Source organism: Littorina saxatilis, linkage group LG5 (assembly GCF_037325665.1).
Source record: "Littorina saxatilis isolate snail1 linkage group LG5, US_GU_Lsax_2.0, whole genome shotgun sequence".
NCBI classification, from domain to species: Eukaryota; Metazoa; Mollusca; class Gastropoda; order Littorinimorpha; family Littorinidae; genus Littorina; species Littorina saxatilis.
The window spans coordinates 18,663,125-18,681,040 of NC_090249.1; the positions used below are offsets into that span (position 1 = coordinate 18,663,125).

At 39.4% G+C, this 17,916-nt stretch overlaps 1 protein-coding gene and 1 long non-coding RNA gene across 2 annotated transcripts in view; one reads left to right on the forward strand and one right to left on the reverse strand.

The window, feature by feature from the left end:
* The first annotated feature begins 140 nt into the window (after positions 1–140).
* On the forward strand, positions 141–12,846 carry LOC138966479 (dynein axonemal assembly factor 11-like). Its single transcript, XM_070338745.1, has 17 exons — positions 141–278; positions 920–1,013; positions 1,640–1,713; positions 2,043–2,120; positions 2,579–2,675; positions 3,333–3,408; positions 3,617–3,667; positions 3,967–4,026; positions 5,602–5,729; positions 6,250–6,297; positions 8,003–8,092; positions 8,584–8,658; positions 9,074–9,136; positions 9,612–9,681; positions 10,227–10,322; positions 11,593–11,687; positions 12,174–12,846. The coding sequence occupies exons 1-17, from the start codon at positions 269–271 to the stop codon at positions 12,352–12,354; spliced, it is 1,386 nt and encodes a 461-aa protein (XP_070194846.1). The 5' UTR covers positions 141–268; the 3' UTR covers positions 12,355–12,846.
* Positions 12,847–13,020: 174 nt separating this feature from the next.
* Positions 13,021–17,916, reverse strand: part of LOC138966485 (uncharacterized) — a 114,555-nt gene continuing 109,659 nt past the window's right edge. Inside the window, exon 2 of the long non-coding RNA XR_011455701.1 lies at positions 13,021–13,983. This is a non-coding gene — a long non-coding RNA (uncharacterized lncRNA). The remainder of the gene's footprint in view (positions 13,984–17,916) is intronic.

Genomic DNA, 17,916 nt, shown 5'->3' on the forward strand with positions numbered 1-17,916 from the left:
TTGTCAAGAAGCTTATACAACACAACTTAAATCCCTGTTCAAATATTTGAAATTTATTTGATTAATGAATATTTCATTTACAATAGAAAAGATGTATTTCTATACAAAACCAGCAGGTACATAATAAAAGGTTCCCTTGAGCTCTTTCGCGTGAGAGGCGTGAATTGTCTAGCATTCTAAGCGTGTTGAGAGCAGTTAGACTCGAGAACTTTCTTGCAAACGCTTTGCAAGGGTGTATCTTCGCATTTGTCTACCACAAAGAGAAATCATGGTCAGAAGTAAGTTTCAGTGAATGTCCCAGTGGCACGATTAGGTAGACAATATCCCTGGATTTGTGTGCAATTGGGATACTGGATGGTTGCTAATGTAAACTATGCCTGTTTCTTTCCTTCCTTCGTGTACTACAGTGTAGTGGGACGGAAAGGATTTCATAAGACTCGCGGCTTTTTAAGAGTCTCATCTCATTTTGGAATTTTTGTTTCATGTCTGTCATATTAAGATGCTCAAAGTCGTTTTCTCGTTATTACTCGCCATATAAATACAATACAATGACTCAGTAATACTAATACATGTAATACTAATTCTTTTGTTATCATGGTTCAAGTCCACATCATAATACGAGTTGTTGATAGCATTCACGTTTAAAGTACCAAATTCGATGAAGCTGTCAGTGTGTGGTGTTTTTGACATGATGAATGATCTGAAAAGAGCCAGTGGACAAAAGATTTGAAGCTTGATGCTTCCCTCAAATTTAGAGCACTGATCGATGTGCTCTCTCTCTCTCTCTCTCTCTCTCTCTCTCTCTCTCTCTCTCTCTCTCTCTCTCTCTCTCTCTCTCTCTCTCTCTCTCTCACATTAATGATTGTTTGTACTTGGACTCTGGTTGCTTATGCATATTCAAATGATTTTATATCAACAGTTACAGAAGATCTTGTGAGGAAACGAGCAGAGCACAATGAACTGGAGATTTCAACACTCGAAGAGATTTCTTTACATCAGCAAGATATTGAAAGGTTCTCTGGCATTTTGTCTTTTTATTTATTTTTTATTTGATTGCTGTTATATATACATGTGTGAGTAAGTGCACTGTATGTGTACGTGTATTTCCCCCCTTTCTCTCACTCTCTCTTTTTCTCTCTCTCTTTCTCACTCTCTCTCACTCTTCCTGTGTTAGTTTGTGAGTTGTTTTTTCTCTTCCATGCAAGCACATCTTGCTTACATGGGGATGAAGTGTAAATATAGCTGATTTGTAATGTTTTAACTTGTACTTAACCTAGACATGGAAGGTATCGTCTTTCAAATCAGAATTCAAAATTAAACATCAAATTCCTAATTTGGCAACAGGAAATATATCTTCTTGGAAGAGTCCCTTTGTTTTCCTAATCAAAAATATATTATTTTAAACTATTGTTCACAATACATGTATTTCCTTTTGAGGTAGATACGATTATTAATAAGCTTTGCTTATTTAAAAAAGTCATCGCCATCATCATCATCTTTTTTCATCTCTCTCACAGCTTTCATCATGCAGAACATTTTGGTGTTGTACGATAGTTGAAAGTGATTCAGAATTTCACACTGTTACAAACTGTATATCGTTAATTCATAACAAACAGTTCAGTATGACTGCTTTTTTCAGGATTGAACACCTGGATAGATGGTGCAGAGAACTCAAAATCCTCTATCTTCAGAGCAACCTCATTCCTAGAATTGGTAATGATGCTAATTAAAACGCACGCACTATCAATAGAAATTAATGGACATATGGAATAACATAGCAAGTCAAAAGAGAGTATATCTCAAGCGTTGGTGAAGGGGGTGGGGTGTAAAAGGAGGACATATATGTAAGCCTCTGTGTTTGTGTGTGTGTATGGGCATGCACATGTGTGTATGCAAGAACAGAGAATATGAGGAAGAACAAACAGTAAGATCAGATTATTTGGTGTGTCAGCACAACTGTGTTGCTTGTTGTTTTGTGACTTTTCTTCATTTTACTGGTTTGTTATTTTGTGGATCTTTTACAAACCTTCTCTTTGATGCAGAAAATGTCAGCCGCCTGAAGAAACTTGAGTACCTGAATCTTGCCCTCAACAATGTGGAAAGAGTGGAGAATCTAGAAGGTGATGGTATTAGATTTGTTTGGCTGTTTGTTTGTGTAATATCTGTCTGTCTTAATTAGTACCTTAATCTTGCCCTCAACAATGTGGAAAGAGTGGAGAATCTAGAAGGTGATGGTATTGGATTTGTTTTTGTTTGGCTGTTTGTGTAATGTCAGGGTGTCTTGTCTGTTGATCCATCTGTGTGTTGCTTTGTCTTTCCATCCAGTGTAGGGGATATTATTTTCACATCTTGTTAGATATTTTCTGATTGCACTTTATGTTTTTCAATTGCCGGCTTTCTAATCTTTCTTGAGGGTATTTGATGTCCACGTATCTGAATGTGCAACTTTTTTTAAGGTTGTAAAAGGGTGCTTCCATTTTATAGTATTGTATAAGATTACTGTAACTTTTGCGAATTTAGAGTTAGTGGTTGTCTCACTTTATTCTGTTTCCTTATACTTTGCTGTCTTTCCCAACAGGTTGTGAGTCTTTGAAAAAGTTGGACCTGACAGTAAACTTTGTAGGAGAGCTTACATCCATTGAATCTTTAAGGGGCAACTACCATCTTGAGGAAATGTAAGAATGTGTGTGATTGTTGTAGTGTTCTCACGTTTTCTTACTATCTTATATATACGTTCAGGTGAGTTTCATTGTAAGCTTTTTAATTTTACTGTAATGTTTTTGACATGCTTATAACATATAATTTCAGGAGCAAAATTCTGTCTGACAATCCTTTGCTGCAGTAGGAGATGACTTTTGGTAATAACTCTGTCATGTTTGTTTTTTCATGGGCTGTGGAAAGAGTTGTGTCCCTTAAAAACAGTGAGAAAAACTTTGCCACTGATCTGTACAGGCAAGCAATCATGGGGGTCATTGTCAAAGATTAATGGCAGTGAATAGTCAGCTAGTTGAAAGAAAACGGGAGGATTTGTTTTCTAATTAAGTAAAATAAAACCTTTTGATAATGTGGAAGATTGTGTGAACAGATCAACTATTCTTGTATCTTTGTTCTTTGAACTCTGAGTCTGAAGAATAAACACATTGCAAGGTACTGGTTTCTTTGTATGGATGTTGATATAGGTGTAGGAGCAAGAAGCAAAGGTCTTAAAGTTTAAGGCACGTGATTTGCTTCTAACAGTGTGAATCGAACATCACACAACTTGCAGTTTTAAGCTTCAAGGGTTCCAAACATACTCCGTAAGTGAATAATGATTTTCTTTTCTTTCCAAACAGATTTCTGACTGGAAACCCATGCACAGAATATGAGGAGTACAGAGAATTTGTCATAGCAACCTTGCCAAAGCTGAAAGTAAGTTATACACAAGTCATGTTACTGTATTAATTGTCTCTGTGAAGAGAGTGTGCTTTATATAACACAGAGATGCTTATGTTGCCTGTTTGATTCACATGATGATTGATTGATGGCGGCTGTGTTAAAGTTGTTCTTACTCGAGGGAGTGGGATTTTAACAAACAAACATTTTGTTATCAAAATATCTGATTCTTCTTTTTGTGCAGACGCTAGATGGCGTAGACATTGAAAAATCGGAAAGAATTCAAGCTGTTCAGGTTAGTGTCTTTCATGGTTCTTGGTGTTGTGAACAAAGCAATAGGCATTAACTTAATCATCAAGAAGAAGGAAAGCTCAAAACAGCTGCTGTTGTTGAGATGGTCTGTCTTTAAAGTGATTTCCAAAGTGATGGTATGTTTTAATTATTTCTATTTCTTTTTGTGAAAAGGAATAAATAATCACAGAGTCAGGGTATTAATACAACTTTTGACACCCAATTCATGTATGATTGATACTCTATTACTGTATGTGCGATTGTGTGTTTGTGTTTTCCACTTTTCTTTGATTTCTGCAACAGAACCTTGGGATCAACAGACCGCGCATCATTCAGCAACAGGAGGAATACAAAAAGAAAAGGGTAAGAATCAAATCTTCTTTTCTTAACCTTTTGCTACCAAGATAAGAATGCATGACTGTATGTGTTGAGACAGAAATGCCCAAAATTTGAACATTATTGCATAGGTAGAAACAAGTGCAAGCAAGCATCAACAAAGGCTTTAGGTCCAATGGCTATTCATGCACCAGGACAAAAAAAGACTGTGTTTATGCATCTCTTGACTGAACGCTCAGCTTTAGGGCACCAGTGTAGCATAATATCTGTTCCATGCATACCTGTCAAGTCTTACGTTTTTCGCGTAATTCTTACGGAATTTTGATGTTTTTGAAGTCTTACGGCGTATGCCCAAGATCTTACGGTTTTTACAAAACAATTTGGTGAAATAAAAAAAAAATCGCAAAGGTTCGTCCGAGAACAAAATAACAGCTAAAAAATCTCGCGGTAACTGATCCGGCGGAAGTACAAGGCAACGCGCATGTTCACACCGTCAGCGCGATCTGACTGAGTACTGTGCGACAACGCTTGACCACACGCGACCTCAAATTAAAGCAGTTACATGTACTATTGTTGTTGTTCTGGGTATCTTCAAGGTATTTTCTCACGTTGTACGAAGTTTTAAGCCATAGAAATGAAACTAAGGGAGTTGTGATGCATTTTCGAAGAGCTAGCGATCGAAAGTGAAAGTAGCCGGATTCCTGGCACCGGATGTCTGTCACAACCTATCATATACGACTTGTTTTTAAAACATGCGCGACCCCAAACTAAAGCATTTACATGTCATATTTGTGTTGATCTGGTATTTGTCCTTGATTGTTGAGACACACATGAGTTTCTGGCTTGTAACTTGTGTGTTTTACATGTTCTGTTTGGATAAAATGTTCTCTTTTGTGGTGGGGGTTTCCATTCATGATTGAATCACTGTGCTCAATGAATGAATGTTGTTAAAACACACTTGTCTTGTGCCTTTACTATCAAGTGGTGTTTTTGTGCATTCTGGTAAAAAAATTGTGAGGGGTGTAAATCACTAAATGTGTGTCTGGTTGGAAGTGTACTGTCTTTGTACAATTTAGGTGATTCTCGGTACAATAAATGTACATTTAAACATGCTTTGCATTTCAAAATTACATAAAACAGTGCAGTTCAGTGTTGAGAAAAGTGTGTTTTTCTTATGTGTGAAATAAGGCTGATTTCTTGTTTTTGTGTGTGTATGTGAGCATGTATTTAGTTCTTGTGGTGATTAATCTAACGACTTCTGCAATTTTGCACGTTGTCTTATGCTTTTTGGTGCAAACTTATGGTTTTGTTAGTAAAATCTTATGGTGAGAGTCCACAAGAGCTTGACAGGTATGTCCATGTGAAGAATGAAATAGACTCTTTCTTGGTGTAAATCTAACACGTTTTTTGTAAAGCGCTTTGAACTTCGGATAAGGCGCTATATAAATACCCGTTATTATTATGAATACCCGTTATTATAATAATAAACGTTCTGATTACCTACCATTCTTGTTTTTTTATTCTGAATTTTGGAACGTTAGCAGTCAATCTGTAATTTGATTTTTTCCTCTTATATTAAGAATGAAATGAATGTTTGTGTAGGCAAAACAGAAGGCAGAGGCTGAGAAGAAGGAGAGAGAGGAAGCGGAAAAGAACGCACAGGAAGAGGAAAAAGAGAACCAGGAAAAACAAGGTCCAGACGGACGATGGTACACTGATATCAACGAAAGGTATGGTGTGTGTGTGTGTGTGTGTGTGTGTGTGTGTGTGTGTGTGTGTGTGTGTGTGTGTGTGTGTTAGAATTGGTATTGGTATCACATCATCCTTTGAGGGACACTTATGAAAATTCAGGCTGCTTCCCAACCTTACAGTATGGCGCTAACAAATGTTGTTTCCTTTATCCTGTATGCGTGTATTCATGCTGCCAAGCCCAAAGACTGTCGCTGTGAACTTGGGATCTTAATCGTGTGCGTTTCCCCGTGTATGTGGGTGTGTGCGCCTGTTATACTTACATACTAAGTTATACAAAGTGAATTATTGTGACAAGCTCCCTTCTTAACACAGACATATCTGAAAATGGCACAACAAAAATGTGTATGATATACATGTCCTGTCGTGTGGTCGAGCAAATGAATAAAAAAAATGGGGGATAACCATGATGAATATAACAAATATGTTATCAACATTATTTGTAAAAGTATAGCATATTTGCTCTTCATAAACAAATATTGTGCCTTTTTTTTATTTCAGTGACAAGCAAAAAGCTAAGGAAAAGGAGCATCAAAAGAAAGTGGATGAGTAAGTTTTATTATATAACTTTGATGGTTTACTGCTGAGCAATTGTGTTTTGCAGGGGGATGACTGATCATGATTGTATGATGATTGCAGAGATCATATGTGGTCGTGTACTTCCATGGTTCCATCCTCACTGTAAGCAACCCTATCAATTCCTTTACCCAGGTGTTTCATTTTAAAATCCTCCAAAGACAGTGTGGCTGCCTGTATTGTGGGGTGATTGAAAATATTTGTACGCATAAAATGGTTCCCAATGTGGTTAGAGCATGCTTCTTTTCTTCTTTTGCTGCTGCTTTTGACTACATGGTGCTTGAAATCCTGACAATGGGAGAAATTGGACTGACCTCCTCAAGTTGTCGGATGTACTTCACAGTTAGGGCGTCAGGGGATAGGCCACTGGAGTCCGCATTTGCTTGATGAAATGGGATGTCTGCAAAACACTTTCTGCTGTCTGGTCTTCCTCTCCACAACCGTTTTGACTGAGCGTGGCACAGATCAGAAACTGCAAACATGCATTGTGTTACATGAACTGTCGTGACTGTGATACTGCATTTGAATGTAATGCAATGTGAACTGAGTGCTGTGTTACGCATGGCACAGACTGTTTGGTTTTGTTACATCGGTTCCGACATATTTTCGCAAAATATTTTATGGCCCCATCCCCCCTTTATTCGTATTCCACATCCATGCACCCCTGGCACACTCTTCTACACCTGTGCTCCATGGGTGTGCTTTCAGGTAGCAGTGTTGTACTGCTCTGTACGCATAAGGATATTGAGTTGGTCTTGTATCCAGAGTATGTGATCATGTGGGTGTGACAGGATGACGCAGTAGTCTCCCTTCACAGTAGCTCTGCAGAGTTGTCTGCCGGCCTTGACAGCTTGAGCGAGGGCTATTTATAGTAGCTTGACGTTTCTTGTACATCAGCCGCCTGTTGGACACCCGTCAATTGTAGAGAATTGTTTGTGATGGGGTCCTGCTGCTGTTGTCTCCTGGTATGTTGGGGGGGGGGGGGGGTTTGCCCAGTCAGTAGAGGCGCTGGCTTTAAAACCGGTTGTTACTATCAGCGTGGGTTCAACCCCCAAGTTCGGCGCGGGATGTGTGTCCCAGAGTCAACTTTGTGCAGACTCTCCTCGGTGTCCGAACACCCCCGTGTGCACGCATGCGCACGATAAAGATCCCAGTGAAAGCCTCAGGGCTTGGAAACACGAATACATGCATGCAAAAATATGAAGCCCGGGTGTCCGTTCGGCCAACAGCCAATAAAGTAACCATTTCAGCACTGACCCAAGACGACCCAACCCGGTCCCTAGCCCACTTCAGGTCTCCCGCTCTAGCAGCCGGCAGCTAGCTGTCTACACCCCCCCCCCCCCCCCCCCCCCCCCCCACTGCATTTTTATTGTTTATTTTCATACAAAGCATTTTCTCGTGTAACATGCCCCTAATGGCTTTGCCGTGAGGGCGTAAAACTTACATTTACTCTTTCTCCTGGTATGCTCTTGGGAACATTTGCGTACCAAAATAGCAGTTTTTGTAGGGCTATTAATTGACCTCTATAATCTCAATCCTGTTTGACTGGCTTTGTCTCCAAAGGTGAATGTTGTGCTTCATGGACTCTGTTACAAAGGTTTGCCTCCATCTCTTCTTGGAGTTTTTTTTATTTGGCCCGAATTCTTTTCACGCTGCATGATATGCTTCTGTTTTGCAGGTTCTGGCAAGAGAAGACATCTTTCACCCCAGAAAGTCGAATGGAGGTGCACAAGAAGCTCAAGGAAATGAAAGAAAAGGATGAGAAAAAGTAAGATTACTGTCTGAATTGATTTTTTGCGATGTATCTACAAGAGTTTCTCAATAAATGAAAAAATGGACGAGAAAAGGTAAGATCACTGTCTGAATTCACACTTGAGATCTAAACAAAATCTTTCTTTTTTGGAGCAAGAATCATTAATTGAAAACGAAAGTTGTTTGTTCATTTCAATGCTTCTTAATTATTCTCTCAGGTGTCAGGGGACCGGTTCCACAAACTCTCACAGACCTGTTGTTGTCATCTTTATTTGGAGAATTTACTTTAATTTGTTTCTTAGATCTTGTTTATGAACACTAGACTCCAAAGTCTGTGTTATCTGTACAACATATACCATCATGAAGAAGTCAGCGACAGGCTGACGAACATTTGATGAAGAATTTACCAAAACTGGTTTCTGTTGTGTTTTCTTTTTGTTCCGAAGTCTGTTTTCGAGAATGAATTAGAAGAATTTTGTATACATGAGGTTTTGGTGTTTGCTTCAGGGACGATAAGGAAGAGAAGAAGGAAAGGGCTATGTTTGCTCCTGATGGAAGACCATTCAACATTAATGAAGACAAGTAAGGCCTGTTCACCTTCACAACCATGTATTTTTTTCCAATTTTTAATGCATGCATTTATATTTTTCTCATACATATATATGAGTGTGCGTACACACACACACACATGTGTGCACATATACATACATGCATGCACATACACACATTGGCACATACACAGTGACACACACACAGTGACACATACACGCGCACACACACACACAAAGGCAAAAGACACACATACATGTACGCACCCATACAGTGTTCTCTGAATTTGGCATGACTGTTTTCTTCTCCCTAAAAGTCACTTTACTATTTGTAGTTCTCATAAAAATATTACTATCATTGTATGATCCCTCAAAGTAAAAAGTCTGTAAATGTAAACGGCTTTTCAATGGCAAATTGTTACATTGTGTTATTTTGTTTTGTTTTTCAGGCTGGACTTCACTTTGCTAGATGATGAGAACAACAACATTGTTCTTGACCTGGCCGTGTTTAGGTAAGATTTGTTCCGCTCACTAAAGAGCAATACGAACAATGTTCTTTCAGTTTTGAAAAATTATAAATTACAAGTGTACTATTTATTGTATAATATATTGCACAGTATGGTTTTGTAGTGTACTGTAACATTGTGTTGAGTTATGTTGTGTTGTATTATCTTGTGACAAATAGACGAATTCTGAAAATAACTCCGTCAGTTTGAAAGGGCTGTGAAAGAGTGACCTTTTCTTGCAAAACCTCGTACAAATATTTGATGGGCCAATCACTAGCGAGGGGTCTGTCAGAAACAGGCACGTGTTTCCTTCACACCCCTCGCTAGTGATTGGTCCCTCCAATATTTGTAAGAGATTTTGCAAGAAAAGGTCACTCTTCTACAAGTACAACACATACACACCCGACAAAGTTATTTCCAAAGATCGTCTATTGTTTAATGCATGCCTTACTTTGCTGAACTTTATCATATTCTTTTACAGACATATGGACACCTCACTCATGGACTGCGATGTGCAACCCACCTATGTCCGTGTCGTTCTCAAAGGAAAGGTAGTGCAGTTTGGCTTATAACTACCTATCAGAAGAGAAATAACAGGCTATTAATAGTCAGTGTGACACACTAATGCAGTATGAACACACAGACACACAAACACAAGACCAAGTGCGCACGAAAAAGATCCTGTAATCCATGTCAGAGTTTGGTGGGTTATAGAAACACGAAAATACCCAGCATGCTTCCCCCGAAATCGGCGTATGCTGCCTGAATGGCAGGATAAAAACAGTTACATGTATACACATAAAAACCCACTTGTGCAAAGACATGAATGAACGTGGGAGTTTCAGCCCATGAACAAAGAAGAAGAAGAGAAGATGAAGAACACACAGGCGAGATATTTTAGTTTCTTTAGCTTAAGAAGCAACTTTAGTTTGTGTGCATGTCTGTCTGTTTGTTCATGTGTGTGTGTTTGTCCATGTGGATGTGTTTGTGTGTGTGATGTGTAAATGTGCAAACATTTTATCCATATATCGATTACGATCTTCTAGGTGGAGGCTGATTTAGTAACAGTGCCTGATTTTGTCCCTTCCGTTTTCAGCTTTTCCAGTTGTGTTTGCCAGAAGAAATCAATGCTGATAAGGCAAGTGCCAAGCGATCGCAGACAACTGGTCATCTTGTGGTCACTATGCCCAAGGTGAGAATTATCGTCAAGTGCTTTAAGAGTAATACATTTTGTATGAAGAGATGTCCCTTTCTGTAAAAAAAAAAAATCTCACTTTTGTCTGTGAAATGGTAATCCTGCAGTGTGCACAAAACAGAACAAAACCCAACCTCCATCCCCCCAGTTTCCAGGTGTTTGAGTTTGATGTGTTTTGTTCTGTACATTGGACTGAGAAAGAACTCAGCAATTTAGTATTTAGTATTAGGCTTAGTATGTCGAGTGATAATACAGTGGAACCCCCCTTTTAGTTTTACATCCTTCAACAATCTGAGAAAGTCAGGTCTGAAAATGGAGGGAGTCTTATAATGGAGGGAGTCTTATAATGGAGGGAGTCTTATAATGGAGGGAGTCTTATAATGAAGGGAGTCTTATAATGATATGATATGATATGTTGACAGACTGGTACTTAGGCTGTTGAGCCTTTGTCTGATCTTTTGATCAGTTGCTATCCTAGCCTAACTTTGAGCCTAATAGAGGGAGTCTTATAATGGAGGGAGTCTTATAATGGAGGGAGCTCAGTCTTATAATGGAGGGAGTCTTATAATGGAGGGAGTCTTATACTTATAATGGAGGGAGTCTTATAATGGAGGGAGTCTTATACTTATAATGGAGGGAGTCTTATAATGGAGGGAGTCTTATAATGGAGGGAGTCTTATAATGGAGGTACATTTAGAGAGGCTATGAACAGAACATCTGAGAAAGGACAGTCTTAGAAAGGAGGTACATTTAGAGAGGCTATGAACAGAACATCTGAGAAAGGACAGTCTTAGAAAGGAGGTACATTTAGAGAGGCTATGAACAGAACATCTGAGAAAGGACAGTCTTAGAAAGGAGGTACATTTAGAGAGGCTATGAACAGAACATCTGAGAAAGGACAGTCTTAGAAAGGAGGAAGTCTTAAATGGGGGGGGGGGGGGGGGGTGTCTTAAAAGGGGGGTTCCACTGTACTGTACTGTACTGTACTTTACTGTAGAGATGGACAAGTCCATCACTGCACGTGTAGCAATGTTGATGTGTTTAAGGTCTGTACTCTACAGCATAAAATGCACCAAGCTTACACATCTCCTCTCCCATTTACAGTATTCTGTTTAGCTGAGGAAGCTGCAGGACTATAAGAGTTCATGCACACCTGAAGAGAAAATACAATATGTGAAAATGCTTACTTGACAAATACAGAAAGTTTATTGCATGCGATGAAGGTTCATCTGATGGTGTTTGATCAAGATCAAATTCACTGGTACAGGTCAAGCAAGTTTTAAGGCCGAAACAACCTGAACCGGAGACCAAGACCAAGAAGGAAACGAAAAAAGTTGAGGAAGCAAACAAAGAGAATTCACGGTGAGCACTCTGCAGACATGCTTGTCGGAACACAAATATATAAACTCACAAACACTCCATGTACACATTGCAAGTTGTGCGCAAAGAACAGGCTAACATTATTTAGCAGTTGTATGTCTATTCTTCGAAGTCCTGAAAATCTGTGCGCAGCAGAGCATGTATCGAAAACTAAATGACCTGAAGATGCTGGAAATGTGAGTATGTATGTGACCACGGTCAGTCAATGTTTTCATGGCAGTATGTTTGTAGGGGAATGAAATTTGTTCTTCCAAGCATGGAGTAGATGAGGGCCGGCCCCGAGCACTAACTCCAAGGCAGCTAGCTTCAATTGCCTTTTTAACAGGGGCCTATTAGTGGATAAGACGCCGGCGGGATCCTGGCCGCGTCTGGTGGGTTCATTTTAAGGGTGGAGATTTTTCGATTTCTCGGGTCAACTTTTATGTGCAGACCCCCCTTCGCATCTACATTTTGCTTCCTTTGTTTCAGAAGTCGTCAAGTACTGGAGGTGGATAGCAATGCAAGGTCAGGGGTGGATATTGGCAGCATCGTCTCGGATCAATCAAAATCTGTCGTCAAACCTTTGGGGGCATCAAGGAGAGGGACAAAAACTGAGCGACCAAACAGTGAACATTTTGTGGACAATCCTGACGTGCCACCGCTTGAGTAAAAGTGTACCGATTACAGTGTATGACAGTGTTTTTAGACAGTCTGACCAGTTCTGTAAGCAGAAAAGTGCAGTATGTGAGCAAGGTTAAATGTAGTAAGGTCAGTTGCTGACACACTTGACCGGTGTCAAATATACCCAGAGAAAGCAGGAAAGGTTTTGATCTCGAGTCCTGCAGTCAGTTTCATGCTTTGGTGAAATTTGTTGTGAAAAAATCTGTAAGGAAGCTGTGTCGGGAACAAATGCAAGTTTAGCTGACCCCCTTGTTTACGTTATCACATCAGAATATTAAGCATGCAGGCACAATCGCACATACACACATGCAAAGACATAATTTGCAATGAAATTGTGGGAATGGTGTAGTGACAGTAGATCTCTTGTGTGTGTGCTGCTTATGTGAAATATTGGAGAGCATTTTTCATCTCATTGAAGTTTGCTTGCATGGTAATGCCACTTGCTACAGGGCATAATGCATAAACATTCCAAACATGTGCATTTTCTTTTGTTTGCGTTTCTGTGTGTGTAACCAGGAGAGAGAGAGAGAGAGAGAGAGAGAGAGAGAGAGAGAGAGAGACTTTAAACTATATCCCAGAACATGCAGATATTAATACAACTGTAATTATTTAGTAACTGCACAGAAATTAAGTCCAAACACAGAGAAAGACAATATATTGGTAGTTTGTTTATTTACCATTCTTTCTCTTTTGGGAAAGTTGTTCATTGGCGCCACACAGATATAAAAAAAAAAGACACAAAGCACTTTAAGCAGCAGTAACCAAAGCAACACATAACACTCGCACACAAAATGATTCGGAGTAAGAATATCCATAGTCTGCACACTCTTCCTGTCGCTTGTGGTAAATTATCCACTCATCTGACAATACACTGCAACATCAATTCCTTCAGAAACAAGAAGAGCAAACGCTCGATCGAGTCACTTTCGCAGTTCTGAATATTATATGAGGCATCAGATGGACAGGAAGAAATTGCTATTCACAACACAATGAGTCACGTTCACATAAAATTTGAGCCCGGTCACTTTTATAGTTTCCGAGAAAAGCCCAACGTTAAGTTGTGTGTTGCCGAACAGAAAAGGCTAGTTATCTCCCTTGTTTTTCTGATAACGTTCGTAAAAGGCTACAGATGTAAATACTTTGATGTAAAGAATAATCCTACAAAGTTTCAATCACATCCGATGAACTTTGTCAAAGATATAAAATGTCTAATTTTTCCTTTGACGCTGACCTGTGACCTTGAAAAAGGTCAAAGGTCAACGAAACCATCGTTAAAGTGTAGAGGTCATTGGAGGTCACGACTAAACAAAATATGAGCCCGATCGCTTTGATAGTTTCTGAGAAAAGATATAAAATGTCTAATTTTTCCTTTGACGCTGACCTGTGACCTTGAAAAAGGTCAAAGGTCAACGAAACCATCGTTAAAGTGTAGAGGTCATTGGAGGTCACGACTAAACAAAATATGAGCCCGATCGCTTTGATAGTTTCCGAGAAAAGTCCAACGTTAAGGTGGTGTCTACGGACGGACGGCCGGCCGGACGGCCGGCCGGACGGCCGGCCGGACAGACTAACACTGACCGATTACATAGAGTCACTTTTTCTCAAGTGACTCAAAAAACTGAAGACGGCAGCAAGCATCATTGAGATAAAGTACGTTGTACACTGTTAGCTGGTAATTCACAGACTTCACAAGTCTTGGTCCCTTTCATTCGACACTGGTTTTGAATTCTAACAAGTTGAGTTGCAGAAATGTGTGGAAGAGAAAAATCCCATATCTTCAAAGCAAGAAAACGAGCCATTCTCAAATAAAAAAAAATAAAAAAAGACTGAAGGGAAAAAAACAAAAACACGAGGGGTATTTTACCTGGCCTCTCATTTCAATCAAATGTACTACTCAAAACATGTCATCACATCTGATTATGCTTGACATCATTTTACTTTTTAGCATGTACATCATGAAGAGACAAATGACACACAGCATGCACACTGGTTTTGCTTGAAGTATGAATAGAATGTGCACCTGCATCAGCGCATCAGAGTTCACATGGACATTTATCCATGACAGAAAAAGCACTCAGAATTACAAAACCAGTGGCAAAAAATGGTGTCAAAATACCAATTAAAGCACAAGCGAAAAAGACCACTTACAGGAAATCTGTTCATTGTTGTAAACAAATGTACTGACATATAAACACTAAAACTTACACTGAACATTTATAAAAAAAAACAAAAAAATTATAATAAAACCACCATTAAGAAATATATTATTCACTGCTCTGGTAAGAAATTTGTGAAAAATATATGGTTTTGAATTCTTAATCACAACAGCAAATATGTCAACCAAAAAGTGCCTGCACACCGATTTAGGTACACAAAATATTTCATGACACACCCTAATTTCTCATACGTTACTGGTTTGCAAATACTGTCTATTACCTCCCTTGCACAGTCCTGACTCCAATAGATCTGAAGCCACATGGATAAAATACTGGTTCCTTAGAAAAGAAAAGAAAAAACATTATCCCAAATAAATGAGTTTAATTAAAGAGGGGCAAAGAAAATAATTTCAGGAAAAACTGAGCTACTCAAAGTCAAACTGATAACCAGAGAGACGTAGAAGCTGATTTGCCCCTGGGGTCAACACATTCCCTCCCCACTTATTTTATTTGTGGTTTTTTTAGCAGAAAAAAGTCAAGAAAATACAATTAAACCTGCTAAACAGAAGGGCCTGAAAGTGTTGCTCATACAGCTTCACTTACATTCTGATGCACACACAACTGTGTCTGAAAGTTCATTTCCTTGGTTTCATTTGCTTGAAGATCATAAAAACATCCAGTAATGCTGAAAATGAGCAAATCTGTCAACGTCAAAAACATCTGCTCCTGGGTCTATTCCTTATCAAAGAACTCTTATTTCTGTAACATTATAACGTCAGTAATTGCAGATAGAGAAAGATCAAATCTAATATAGAATTTAAAAAATAAGAGGCGAAGCCTTCAAGGCTCACGTAAGAAATCGACAAACAGTAACACAAACTCAATCACTCCGTCACACATACACACACACAGTAAGCATAGGTGACACGGTGCAAGAGTGCGAGACACTAGATCTGTCTGTCTGTAGCCTACTTACGGGGACACGACTGCCAGATGGACAGATCGACACTGCGCTTTCGACAGCGCTTCCTCGCGCAGACACTGGAAACACGCTGTGCAGATTAACCTGTAGGAAATCTCCTTTGGTATCTTCCTTATCTATTTTTCTGGAGCTACGAAACCGAACAATGTGAAATCGTCTTCTCCGAATCGGCGAACTGCAGCTCGGTGATAACTGTATCTATACCACAATCCTTCACGCGATCTGACCTAACCTTGACCCCTGACCTGGTCTACATACCACACACGACACAAACCAGTCACCTGTTTTTACCCCCCCAAAACCCCCCACCACCCGTTTTCTTTGGATACACACTTTAACTACATACGTGCCGACGAAATGTTGATCATTGCTTCAATACTTTGAAGCTGTTGCTTGAATAATAACCAGGTAAAATTAGTATTTCGGTGTTCAGTCAAATGTTTAAGTTTCTACCACAGACATACATACATATGCACGCACGCACAGACAGACAAAAGTTAGCATCGCATAGGCTACACTTACGTGAGCCAAAAATAGGAATAAGAATTGAACTAAAATACAGCACTTTCTACTCTACATGTGTATTTCTAAACTTCAACCTACCCCCCCCCCCCCCCCCCCTTCAAAGTAATTTGCAAATAGTCAGTAAAAAAAAAAATAACCACTCAAATAACAACAACAAAACATGCACACACATATATATGCCATTAATACACCTAAATTCACAGAGAAATACATGTGGAGATAAAATGATATGTTCTCATTTTTGTTGTTCGTCATCAGCACCAGTCTCTCAGTATTAGTTGTTACATTTGACATGGTAGTAGCACAGTGGAACCCCCCTTTTAAGACCCTAAACAAATGAACTTAAGCTCTTATTGGGGGGTAAATATGATGTTTGTTGTTCTTCGTCTTCAAAGATGATTGAAGACTCATGGTAATGGTATGCTTGGATGTCTGGAGATGACTGATGAGGGTTAATATATAGAGGTCATGAACAGAGAATCTGGGGGGGGGGGGGGGGGGGGTGGTCGTGAAAGGGGGGTTCCACTGTAACTGAATTGCCTTCATCATTTCATGCACATCAGAGCATGTGGGCATGGTGTGTCCGCTGCAAGCAGTAATTAAACATCTGTCAAATGTCATGTATGCCATTTTCAAACTAGCAAACACAACTGCATTATATAAGTAATCATTCAAACACATAATAATGTTTCTCGTCGCTCTAATCCCTCATTTAAAATGTCATCCCTCTACCTCATTCAACATTTCATCCTTCTACCTCAGTCAACATGAAATAATAATATAAAAAAAACCACACACAAGCCAATACAATCTCTTGCACACCTGTATCAATATTCCATTGGAATAACACAAAACAATAGATAAACTTTACTGCACTGTTCATACTGGATCCATTTAATATTTTAACAACAAAAATCTCTGAAATCCAGGAAGAATGCGTTCAAGTGAGAGTCCTAAGCTCTGGGCTGCTTTTGATATGTCAAACTGCACAGCTCCCTGATCCCATTGATAAAGCAAAGCACAATCATCAGTCTGAAAGTCAGGGGCAAAGGCTGCTTGGTTCTTTAGCAGACGACATTAGATGCAAGGGGTGGTACTGGTAGAGATTACAACAGATTTTACACCCAAAATAAAACAAAAAGATTTTTTTTCCAAACAAACACCATTTTATGATTTTCCTTCAGTTCAGAGCCTCTACTGGTCTCCCACATTCTGAAGCGATGCTAAAAAAACCAAGTTGACAGACTGTTCAGTATGTTTGATTTCAACACAACTGCAATGATCTACTTTTTACATCATTCTACAGCAGTCCCTCTCATGAACGGACACCCTTGGGCCATAGCAAAACTGTCCGTACATTGCAGGTGTCCGGTCACGGGAGGGGTGACCACACCACCCCCTCCCCCATACACTCACACAGAGACACACAAACAACAGGATTGAGTCTATGCTAATCACTTCTTGTGGCTACTAAACAATAAACTCCTAATACTTCTTTAAACGTTCTGTAAAAATGATTTGTATGAAAAGTGTTGAAAAGAAGAGATAAAATAAATCCTCAAGGCAGTGAACACATGCACTCACCATGCACTGACATACGAAAGCAGCCACACAAACACTGAGATCGCTGAACATTATTGGAAGAAGAAGAAACACAGCACAGAGGAGCGTGTGCAGATGCTTTGCAAGAATAAGCTTGAAAACCAGTTTGAATAAATAGCAGCAGATAGAGCTGCATGTCATAATCATGTAATTTATTTTCATCTTGTCTGGCTTTATTGACTGCATGCCGATCATGTGGCATGGCAGTGACTTTTCACTCTTCAATCGGAAATACACTGTACATAACACAGCTCCCACTCTCCCTCACTAATGCCTACCCCAAGCC

Bases quoted from the DNA above. Each gene is read 5' to 3' on its own strand.
- LOC138966479 (XM_070338745.1), top strand. The intron at 3,409-3,616 runs GTAAGTTATACA...CTTTTTGTGCAG, and splicing joins CAACCTTGCCAAAGCTGAAA to ACGCTAGATGGCGTAGACAT. The intron at 9,137-9,611 runs GTAAGATTTGTT...ATTCTTTTACAG, and splicing joins CTTGACCTGGCCGTGTTTAG to ACATATGGACACCTCACTCA.